General features: G+C 41.8%; 1 protein-coding gene across 1 annotated transcript; it reads right to left on the minus strand.

Annotated features, from left to right (window-relative positions):
* Window positions 1-560: 560 nt before the first annotated feature.
* Window positions 561-11,082, minus strand: cdk21 (cyclin-dependent kinase 21; the record flags this gene model as incomplete). The annotated part of the gene is made up of 7 exons (XM_084329075.1): window positions 561-638; window positions 2,094-2,226; window positions 3,772-3,822; window positions 5,777-5,886; window positions 6,558-6,725; window positions 10,131-10,263; window positions 10,868-11,082. 7 exons carry the CDS (start codon window positions 11,080-11,082, stop codon window positions 561-563), a joined length of 888 nt encoding a protein of 295 aa, XP_084185201.1.
* Between the last annotated feature and the right edge of the window lie 1,651 nt (window positions 11,083-12,733).

Here is a 12,733-nt window from a genome sequence, read left to right on the forward strand (position 1 = left end):
TGCCAATTCCCAACCCCCTTCCTGGTTGTTGCGCACTTTCCCCTACTGTTGGTCCGAGAGGCCGGAGACTGTCACATGTTTTCCTCCGACGCATGTGCAGCCAGCCTGGCCGCGCAGATTCTCACCGGGAGAGTGTAACGTGTGGAAGGTCGCACTACCTCTCTCCAGATCCTACCCTTGCTGAGCAGGCGCCCCGACCGAACTGTAGGAGTCGCTGTCCACAACGCCCAGGACCCACCCACGGCTCCCCTCCCCCTAACTCAGCCAAACGAGTTAGTATAGCGATCAGCCCGAGCCAAGGCAATGCTGACTCTCCGGAGTCGAGACCGCAGCCTCTTGCATTGGTGACGAGCACAATCTCCGCTACGCCACCTGACCGCCAACTTGTTTTTTTGATAAACAAAAATAATTATAATAAATGAAAAAAACAAACAAACAAACAAAAACATCTTTTGACTGAGGTACAGTGGATCTTATTGCACAAGCACATTTAATATTCTAGATACTGAGCAGGAACCTTTCTTTTTCTTCTCTCCAGTCTTGTTCTGATGGTACAACCTTTACTGGCGCACAAGGAAATCGTGGGCCAGGGCTCTTAAGGCTGAGATGCGCTTGGTTGGTCTGAATGCCAGACATTGCTGCAAGCAGAGAAAGGCTGCTCCATGAAAACAATAACAGCAATCTACAACGTATAACGTATGACATATATCACGCTCATACATACCTTATGTATACTGCACCTGTGTATATATTGTATACCTACTTACTCATAGTATATATTTAGATTCTAGTGTCTTGTATATTGTAATGCATAATTGATAGGGCATACAGACCCTCATCTGCACCTTGATTACACTGCCTACTTGCTCATATGCGTATACTCAGAGTTAATTATATTGTTACATTGTTTACACTGCCTATTTTTACTTTTCTACTGTACTATAATTGTATTAATTGTATTATGTCTTCTACTATTACCATGTACCTGTACCTCCCCTCCCCCTCCCCCATGCTGCTATGATGCCTGAATTTCCCCAAGGGGATCAATAAAATAATATCTTAACACTTTGGCTGCCTAAGGTTAAATTCATGATATACCATAGATTGCCAGCGCTATTTGTCTATGGAGAAAGTCCCCTTCTTTGCAGGGCTATAACTTTTTAAATTCTATTGCTACATTGCCATTATTAGGGCCCATTCAAAGTCCTATATGTATTGTTCATTGTGTAGCAACGTTAAACTTTTTCATTCACATATTCATAGTAAAGTATGGTCTAATGTATAAGTATGTTTTCATCTCTTTCTGCAGCTTTCTCCAGAACGTGATATATAGCCCCAAATGCATTATATTGATGATGAAATACAGTTTGATGGCAATCAGCGCGATATAAAAAATTCCAACTAGACGTACTTCTAGAAGTTACTACACGTCATCTGATGTTGACCGGATGGGCGAGGGGGCGTTTATAATTCCGTGGGCAGCGTTATACCAATCATCTAATGTGGGTCAAATGTTGATAATAGCAGTTAGTATCGAAGACGGTAACGTTACACGCTGAAACTCACCCCAGTCTCCGCGCGCCGTTGGGCGATCATCGTCGAGTAGAAATCTTATCATTATGGGATATATTTTTACCCGGTCCATCTCCAGCTTGTATAATGGTATATACGTCCAAATCATGTTGTTTATCGAGTTATTGCCAATCGATCACCGTGTAGCGTGACGAGCCAGAGTCCCATGAACTATAGCGAGCGCCCGGAAGTACTACGGTCGTCATGACAACCTCTATTCAACATCCTGTTTGGCGATTGCGCCGATCGGCCACCAGATGGCGCTCCTGAACCGCCAGAGAGCTCAGTGGGTCCTGCTGGTGGATCTCAGGCCAGCGGAGGGGACATATGAATCCGATCGCAGATTTTTGAAATATTGATATAAGGACGACGTAACGCGTCCTCCGGCAACTTTAGCATGGCCAGCAAAGACGTCTAAAGACGGGTCCCGGCACTCAAAGTGTTAATCCCAAAAAATAAAGACATTGGCACCAATTCTAAGGACAGCATTTCACTACAATCGATGCAGAGGCCATGCTTACAGAGAGAAGGTCATTCTCCATCTGGCCCAGGTTAGGCAGCAAATGACTTCTGGGACCTCCTGGTCCCCATTCAGATGAGTAGGGGATGGGGCTCTCATTAGGCCAGTCCTCCTCGCTGGGTAAGCCAATCACCCTGGCAAAAATGAGGCAAGGCACAGTTAAAGCTCGTCACCAACCAGATGAACAGGTAAAAGCCAAAACATAATGACCAGATGGCCGCTGCATGTGTAGGCTACTATTACTTGAGGTGGTCAATTTAACGTTCTCAGTTACAGTAGTCTCAGTTGGGCGACTGAGTAAACTAACTTGAGAGTAAAATTGGGTCCCTGTGAGAAACTGCGAAGCTACTGTAAAAAAGCGACTTGCTGGTCCCTGTTTACAGTATGTAATGCTGGCTACATATCTAGTCCCTGGCTGTTTACAGTATGTAATGCTGGCTACATATAAATCCCTGTCTGTTTACAGTATGTAATGCTGGCTACATATAAATCCCTGTCTGTTTACAGTATGTAATGCTGGCTACATATAAATCCGTCTGTTTACAGTATGTAATGCTGGCTACATATCTAGTCCCCGTCTGTTTACAGTATGTAATGCTGGCTACATATCTAGTCCCTGGCTGTTTACAGTATGTAATGATAGCTATATATGTGGTCCCTGGGTGTTTATAGTATGTAACTGACCTGGGAGATTTACCAACACATTTCTCCCTCCCCCTCTCACTGTCTCTCTTTCTATCACACACACACACACACACACACACACACACACACACACACACACACACACACACACACACACACACACACACACACACACACACACTTACATCCATGTAGCCTTCTGTCCACATAGCCTTCTTAATAGTCTGCATATCATATCTATGCATAACTCATAGTCTGTATGTCAAGAGATACCACTTACTTTTGTCTACTCTCCTGTATAAATACTTTGTTAGCTCGCCATTCTACAGTGATCTAGGGCTAGAGCCCCATTGCTGTAAACTAGGTGTTGCAACATGTCATTCTGTCAGTAAACTGTTTACAGTATGTAATGCTATCAACATAGATTATACCCAATGTGATATGTAGCCGCCAGTGTAGCAAGCATTATATTATACTATACAGCAAGGGACCAGCAAGAAAGCTACCTGAAAACATACTCATACACTGTTGTTGATTACATAAGATTCCCCGTAACTGCATAGTGCACCTTTAAGTAATATTTCTCTTGAGTTTCATGACTTTGAACTGATTTGAGCCAGAAGTGGATGTATCTTGCAACTTCCTTTGTTGTTTGTTTCAATGTTATCATCTGCAGTCTTAGGAAATAGCTAACTAGCTAATCATTGGCACTTTGGCATTTCCCCGTTATCAAAACTTGAGCAGACAGAGGCACCTCTTATACACAAGACTGTGGACTTAAATTTTTCGACAGTGATCACTCACTGATCCCAGTCTTGCAGTCTAGTAGGTAAGGTCACCAACACTGTAAATACACCTTTAATACACAATGCTTATGAGTAAATAAATATACTTCTGCCATGTTTCATCTTCTGTCCAGCACCTGTTGACATTTGCGATATGATGTGCATGTTTTTACTCATCTCCAAAGGCACCAACACGAACATTAGGATTTATTTATATAGACATGAAACCAGGTGGGGGCAAAAACTCACTCAAAGATTTTCTGAAGCTGCTGAACTTCTGTGTATCCACAAAACAGTGGTCTATGGGATACAAACCAATGTCAGAATCAGCTTACCATCACACTTCAACCCAAGTTATAACACTTCAATGACGAGGCAGAATATGTGCAATGCAATATCTCCATATCATACTTAATCTACAGTCATAAGTATTTGGACATCAACACAATTTTCATAAGTTTGGCTCTGTACACCACCACAATGGATTTGAAATGAAACAATCAAGATGTGCAGACAGACTTACAGCAGGACATCTCTGTAGAGGACCGGGAGGGAGCTTGTCTTCATGGAGACATGACTGGATATCTCTGTAGAGGACCGGGAGGGAGCTAAGCTTGTCTTCATGGAGACATGACTGGATATCTCTGTAGAGGACTGGGAGGGAGCTAAGCTTGTCTTCATGGAGACATGACTGGATATCTCTGTAGAGGACTGGGAGGGAGCTCGTCTTCATGGAGACATGACTGGATATCTCTGTAGAGGACTGGGAGGGAGCTTGTCTTCGTGGAGACATGACTGGATATCTCTGTAGAGGACCGGGAGGGAGCTTGTCTTCATGGAGACATGACTGGATATCTCTGTAGAGGACCGGGAGGGAGCTAAGCTTGTCTTCATGGAGACATGACTGGATATCTCTGTAGAGGACCGGGAGGGAGCTCGTCTTCAGGCCCAAACCCAGACTATAAATACTAGATGTAAATTATTACAATATAAATAGCTGCTGAGGACCTATATTACGCCTGTTAAATCAATTGAATCCCAATATTCCAAATGACTGCACTAAATGTAAAGATGAAGTTGGTACCCTGTTCCATTGTATGTGGGGAATGGGATGTGAAATGATAATGACTAGGATGTTGAGTCGGGGAGTAGCAGGACCAAGTAATTTGTCATGCACCTCCAGGCCTCCAGTCCTCTAGAATCCTTGTAGCGAGCTTAACGGATGTAATAGTGTTTGTCAATTCAAAAAGAATTATAAAAAATATATATATTTAGTCAGTATGAAAGTCAAATGTGATCTGAATAGTGAGATAATTTCTCTTTTCTTTTCTTCTTTATTATTATTTAAAAAATTCTTGTTTAATCTGTGGATTGTTTGTTTCTTTGTATATGGTATAAATAATTATTTTGTGTAAATTAGGTTGTATGTCGACCATCAAGTAATACTTGTTTAGTTTAGGAATAGGGGGCAGGTAACTATAAGAATTATTCTTCTTCCTGCTCCTTTTGCCCATGGTATGGTATTTATGATTTTGTATGAAAACTCTATGATTGTATTATTTGCCACGTGGCAAATAAAACTCTGAATCTGAATCTGGTTCCCCCACTCTATCCCGACCTAGCTACTCTCCCTCTCTCGCTCTAAGTACAGGATAGGGTGCAGGTGTGTGAAGACCGGAGGAGGACATCTACCGGCTGATTACCATTCCTATTTAGACCTGGCTCAGATGTCATGAGGCTGCCAGATCGTAGTTCCTATTTACCAGTCAGTCCGTATACTCTTGCTTAGTCTCATGTCAGTCCCGTGTTCTATCTTTACCTAACGTTTCTTGTCCTCCTTTGCTCGCAGTTCGTTACCTGGCTTCACACCCTGTTCCCGAGTCTTGGATCCCTGTGCCTGACCACTCTCTCCGTGTGAATCCCCTGACCGTCTGAGAACCCGCTCCTGGCTACGACACCCCACCCCATGTGTATAAACTGTTGTAATTTCTACACTGTTCACCGGATTTGGATGTAATTACCCTCAAATGAAATCTCAAAGTCTGCACTTAAAGCACATCTTGATTGTTTCAATTCCATTGTGGTGGTGTACAGAGCCTAACATTTTGAAAGTTGTGTCAATATCCAAATATTTATGGACCCGACTATACTTTATAAAAAGGTATCAAAAGTACAATGGCTCTGCTGGTGTTGCGTGATTCCTGTAGCATTGAGAGGCCACCAGCCACCGGCTCGGCTCTCCATACATACGTACCTTAAGAGGAAGAGCTCGGCGAAGATGCAGCCGACACTCCACATGTCCACTGAGGACATGTAAACCGTACGGAGCAGGACCTCGGGGGCCCGATACCACAGTGTCACCACCTGAAAACGCAGAGTGAATGGAATGAAGGGAGAGTTTAAGAAATTAATACCAAATGTTATTTACTTGTTTTCCGTTTACTTTTACTTTTAAAAGCTTTATTAGCTGAAATTGTAGCTGAATATAAGGACACAAGTAGGGCTGGGAGGTATACAGAATAAGAAGGCATACCGTCATGCATCTATGAATAATAGGTATGGGTTTTTACACCGTCGTCCACAATATATACCGGTACATATACTGTACATATTGTAAAATATATTATATAAACTGTATATTTGTAAGTTAATCAAAAAAATATTCCTTGCAGCAGTATTTAAAAAGATAGAAAACAGACCATTCTGAATGAAATAGGACCATGATAATTGTATAACAAGATAAAGACATGAAAAAAGGTGTCATATCACGATGTAATTTGTGTAACATCATGTAACATGATGTAACTGGAAAATTATACAGTCACATACTGTTATACCGTCAAAACTAAGGAAAATATCGTAATATGATATTTCTGTCATATTGCCCAGCCCTAGAGACACAAGGAATACAATTCTGTTTCAATACCAAATGGAAGAACTGGAAATTAATTGAATTTTCAAGCAATAGCTGCAATGATTTTGTAGGCTATCAGGCCACGAAGGGAGGTTCAGCGGTTATGTGCCGCTTGTCTTACACAGGGCGTGAGGGCAGTATTGTAGGTGAAGATGCGAGCCAGTCCAAAGTCGGCAATCTTGACCTCCCCGCGGCTGCTGACCAGGATGTTCTCTGGCTTCAGGTCACGATGCACGAACATGTTGGTGTGCAAGAAGTCCAGGCCCTGCAGCAGCTGGGCCATCATGTCCTGTACAGAGAGGAAGCAGCACGGTAAGCATCGCACTTCCTATGAGATGAGCCTATCCCAATATAATAGACCTATTCCATAGAATTCTGTTGCTAGGGAACAGCTTGGGCCCAAGATTATTTACTGTCAGCTATTGTATTGGCAAACATTGCAACAGGGAATTTATGTTTATGTTGTCAAGTATTAAAAAAAAATATATATATATATCTTAATTAAAAGAAATATCATTTATTAGGTATCAAAAAGTGAGAATGATATTGTGGGAGAGCCAATGGAGAGCCACGTGTTTCGTCGACTGGCTGGTTGTTGGGACAAGTGGATAACGAGGCATTGGCCACACCTGGAGTTTTGGTTAGGTCTGGTTCTTGAGCTGGTTAAGAGATTGATTCATTGATGGATTGAAATTTGTATTAACAGATTGCAGAATGGGTACAATACAGTACGGCTCAATACACATACATTTAAGGGCATGCAGACCAGAGAAAGACTTTCGTCTTGTTTACATCAGGGTCCCCCATTTTCAATTCATAACATTTATGACATACACAACATACAATACAGTACTGTAACATCCAGACATTTATGACATACAAGATATACAATATACAGTACTGTTTATTTACAGACAGAGTTTCTAAAAGAGAATATATACATTTGAGGGAGAGGAAACTGTACATTGGGGGGGTTGGGTGGGGGTTTGGACATTTACCGGGGCCAGTTTCGAATTGTGGCCTCCTGTAGGTGCTTTTTTAGAGCGGTTTTGAAGGTGGGTAGGGAATGGATTCACATTCCTTTACAGCTGTGGGTACGGCGTTCCACATTTTTGTGGCATAATTGCTAAACGTGTTTAGTCCCTTGTTTGAGACAAATCTGGGTTGGACATGATTTGTGGAACTCCCTCTGGTGTTGTGGTCGTGGTATTCACTGACCATTGGGAAGTATTTCGACATGTACATGGGTACCTTAGTGGTGTAGTGTATCTTGTAGACCAGGCCCATTGCAAGTTGCTGTACTCTGTCGTCTACTCTAAGCCATCCTAGGTTGTCAAAGTGGGCAGGGGTGAGGTGGGTTTTAGGAGTAAGGTCAAGCAGTAGTCTGACCAGTTTGTTTTGTGATGTTTGTAATCTTTTTTTTAGTGCCTTTGAGGTGCTTTGGTACCATGAGGTGCAAGCATAGTCGTAGTACCTTGAATGAGTGCTCCTGTTAGTCTTCAGGGTATCTTTTTTTTTTTACTTTATTTTTTAGCGTTTATCGCTTTTCTGGTCAAGCATGACCGACAGAAACAGGTTGAAATGGGATGTAGAGCAGGGGAAGACATTCTGAGAAATGACGGCGGGTCCGGGAATCGAACTCGTGTCCCCCAGATCCGTGACGAGCACGGTTTTCCCCGACGCAGAAATAGCGCCGAGATATGCGGTGAGCTACGGGAGCTCCCCTTCAGGGTATTCTTGTTTACCAGAGAGGAGATCCTGTACAAGAATCTAGTTCGTTGGTTGACTTTTTTGATTACATTGGTTGCCATTTTGTCACAGGAAATATTTGCCTCTAGGATGGAACCCAGGTATGTAATTTCATCTTTCCTTGTGACAATATTGTCACCCACTGTAACTGGCCTTGCTGAGTTTGTTATTTGATCCAAAGAGAATAGACTCTGTTTTACCTAGGTGTAATGATAGTTTGTTATCAGCAACACAGGTGCAGATTCTGCCGAGTTCAGAGTTGAGGGCTTTTTCAACCTGTAACTTGTCCCTGTCAGAGACCAGCAGGGATGAGTCGTCTGCGAACATGAACAAATTGCAGTCACAAGCTGATGACATGTCATTTGCATAAATTAGGAACGGTCCTAGTATGCTTCCTTGTGGAACACCACAGCTCACTGTGAGGGGGGGGGGGGGGGGGGGGGTTCTCTCCCCTCCAGGTAGGATTGCATCCAGCTCACTGATGAACTATCAAAACCAATCGCTTTTAGTTTGTCAATCACAATGGAGTGATTGACAGTGTCGAAAGCCTTTTGGAGGTCCAGCATGACCATGCCGCAGTATTTGCCTGCGTCCACCTCTTGTTTGATGTGGTCGTTCAAATAGAGAAGGCATGTGTCAGTGGAATGGGATGTTCTGAAGCCAGATTGGAATTCGTAGATTTGTTTTTTTCCCCGCAAGGTACTTTTCGACCTGTTCGTAGAAAAAAAATTCCATGACTTTCGAGATGGAGGTAAGAATAGAAACAGGGCGGTAGTTGCCTGGGTCTAATTTGCTGCCTTTTTGTGCAGGGGGGTCACTCTCGCAATTTTGAAGTCTTTGGGGACGTGCCCCTGTTTTTATAGAAGGCTATGATGTGTTCTACCCCAAAATGCCCTGAGTGGGAGGGTAGTTTATTAACCAGTGTTGTGGCTATGTTTGTAAAGAAAATGTTTAAGTAATTGGCCACATCCAGCTTGTCTGTGATGAGTTTTCTGTCTTTATGTTTAGAGAAAGAACTGTGTTTAGTTTGTAAGTACATTCTGTTGTTTAAAAAAAAGGACACATTTATCTCAGCATCTTCTTGATAGTCTGTGACATATATGAAATTCAATATGCATTATAGAGATGAATCTGGCAGAGGCTTCTAGAACTGCTTTACAAGTGCTTGACTGCATGCGGTTACTATGGGTATCATAAGCCAAGCTTTTCTTGGTCTTTCTGATTTGTGTTTTACGCAGTGATGCCACAGATTACTTGTAAAAATAATCTGATTACTGATTACTCCTTTAAAAAGTAATCTAGTTACTTTACTGATTACTTGATTATCAAAGTAACGGTGTGGTAACGGTAAGGTTACGAAGTCGTCGTTGTCCCCCCTGCTGCTGCCACAACATAAGAATGACAACAGTTTTTTTTCTCTCTACCAAATCCATTCTGAGACAACGGACTCAGTGCGTACTCCGCAAGTTGTGCGTAACATGAATCTCTCTCACTCTCTCTCAAGTAGCCAAATTACAGTATAAAACTAACTGGATAGTTGATTTAACTTCATGCTGAAGCCATTCTAAAATCAGTTATAAACGTAAACATGTGTGTGGCTGTGTGCGTGCGTGCGCGAGCGCACGTCCCATCTCTGGTCTAGCTGACTGTACCCCTGGTTCTCTTATCATCAGCATTATGAGATAGTAACTAAATAGTAACGCACAGCCACTTGGGAAAGTAACTGTAATCAGATTACAGGCTTGTAAAAAGTAAGTAAATTAGATTACTATTTACTGAAAAAGTTATCAGATTAGAGTAACTAGTTACTTAGTAACTAGTTACTGGCATCACTGGTCTTACGGTATGTCTATATTTATTTATTGTTTTGGTTAGTACTTGTGCAGTGCTTTGATCAATGTTTGTTGTTTTTTAAATTTGTTTTATAAATACTTGTGATTCAAACCTTTATTTTGTCAAGGCCCAGTCCAGAACTGGAAACATTTGAAAGGTATGTAGACATGTCTTGATCGATGTATTCAAACACAAGTGTTAGGTCCATAGTCCTGCCTCTTTTTCCAGCAAATACATCCAATAACCTGTAGAGTAGATTAGACATCAGATGTAGACATGCATGAGGATCAATATAGAAAAATGCTGATTACATATTCTATTCAACTTTGTCATTATACAGCACAAGTACAGTACAATGAAAAGAAGTTTGGCATCCAACCAGAGTGCAAATGTAACAGTAAAGTGCAATACAATACAATGTACAGGTGATTAAACTGGGTATATAAAACATACAAATTAATACTACTGCGTATAGTACTAATCAGATGTATGTACAGAGTTGTAGTATTAGTACAGTGATACAAGTATAGACACTATGGTAGTAAGTAAGTCATACTGGCCAGCAGCATAACTAATTTAGGTAAGGGATTTGCAGATATGTAAAATGGATTGTATGCAGGTATGTACAGACATAAGTGTGTGTGTGTGTATGTATTGTATATATGACACATATACACAGTAATATGTATATACAGCATTATTGTACATGATATCATAGTTATAGGCCTATGGATTATACAGGTGTATAAGTAGGTATATAGAAGGTATCAGCCACATTTTGGTACACTAATCAATCACCATCATTACAAAGTGGTTACAGCAGATATTCTGATGCAGAAATTAACTTACTTCACTATGTTGGGGTGATTGAAATGCTCGACTTTACGCAACAGCGCCACCTCGCGGATCATGAAAGGAGGAATTCCATCCCCCTCTGGATCTCCGAGGATATGCATCTTCTTCACCGCTACGAGTCGCTGTTGATCGTGGATCTCTCTGGCTTTGTACACCTTTCCATAAGTGCCCTCACCTATTTCAGCTAACATTTCATAGTTCGTATCCATGATTTAAACTATATAGGAGGACCCATCGGCTGCAATAGAACATGTTTATGTTAGCGTTAATGCAGTTTGCTTTAAATATCTTTCAGCTCACATAGAGAATTAAAAAAAACGTGGCCTTATGACCGATTCCACCATTTGGCTAACTGGGTAGCCTAACATGACATGAATTGTATTTGCTTGCAGCACGCAGTCAGCTGTCAGTGCTGGACATATCAACATCATTAATTGACAGCATGGATTTGTTTTAGAATCGTGTTGATGTAACGTTAACACATTTAGTTAGTATACATTTAGAAATAAAACTTGACAAGTCAATACTGCAAACACGCTTTCGTTCTCACCTCGGTGACTCCGGACTCAGTACTGAATCAGATGTTCGGTATGACGAGAAAAGTAACTTCAGCTACATTATGGGAAAATGCCTCCCCTTTCCTTGCAGCTAATCAGACATCTCACAATTTGAATCTCTTCCTAATCCCGTCATACACGTGTTGTCCTCAGGAAGGATCAGAGTTTATTAGGATCCCCATTAGCTGGAGTAGCCGTATATCTGCAGTGCCGCAGCCCCACACATAGGAGGGGCCTGTTGATTGAAAACTTGTTTCAATTCATCATAACATAATATGACATACATATAGACAGTACTGCTACATCTATACATTTATGACATACCAGATTTGCAAATACAGTACTGTTTGTGATACAAAAAGAGTCTAGAAAAGAGAGTATTATACATTGAGGTTGGGTAGGTGGGGGGGGCTGTACATTGGAGGGGGGTGGGTGGGGGAAACTGTACAACTGTACATTGGAATATTGACGAAACCATACTTGGTTCCTAGAAGAGGGTCTTGTGTATTCTTGGGTTAGGTCATTTACTGTACATTGGAGGGGGTTGGGTTAGGACATTTACAGGGGCCAGTTTCGAATTGCAGTCTCCCGTAGGTGTTCTTTGAGAGTGGTTTTGAAGGTGGGTAGTGATTCACATTCCTTTACAGCTTTTGGTAGGGCGTTCCACATTGATGTGACATAATTGCGAAACGTGTTTAGTCCCTTGTTTGAGCCGAATCTGGGTTTAACATGATTTGTGGAGCTCCCTCTGGTGTTGTGATCGTGGTATTCACTGACCTTCGGGAAGTATTTTGACATGTACATGGGTACCTTAGTCGTGTAGTGTATCTTGTAGACCAGGCCCATTGCAAGTTGCTCTGTCGTCTACTCTAAGCCATCCTAGGTTGTCAAAGTGGGCAGGGGTGAGGTGGGTTCTAGGAGTAAGGTCAAGCAGTAGTCTGACCAGTTTGTTTTGAGATGTTTGCAATTTAGTTTTTAGCGCCTTTGGTACCATGAGGTGCAAGCATAGTCGTAGTACCCTTGAATGAGTGCTCCTGCCAGAGTCTTCAGGGTATTCTTGTTTACCAGAGAGGAGATCCGGTACAAGAATCGAGTTTGTTGGTTGACTCTTTTTATTACATTGGATTCCATTTTGTCACAGGAAAGATTTGCCTCTAGGATGGAACCTAGGTATGTAATTTCAACACTGTACTGTGCGTTGGGGGCCTGTACTGTGCACTACTGCGATTGTGAGAAACAAAGTAACATATAATATAGGACACTAGAAACATAAAGTAACATACGGAAAATAGGACCTAATGTC

Source organism: Notolepis coatsorum (assembly GCF_963971535.1).
Source record: "Notolepis coatsorum genome assembly, chromosome: 14".
Lineage (NCBI taxonomy): Eukaryota > Metazoa > Chordata > Actinopteri > Aulopiformes > Paralepididae > Notolepis > Notolepis coatsorum.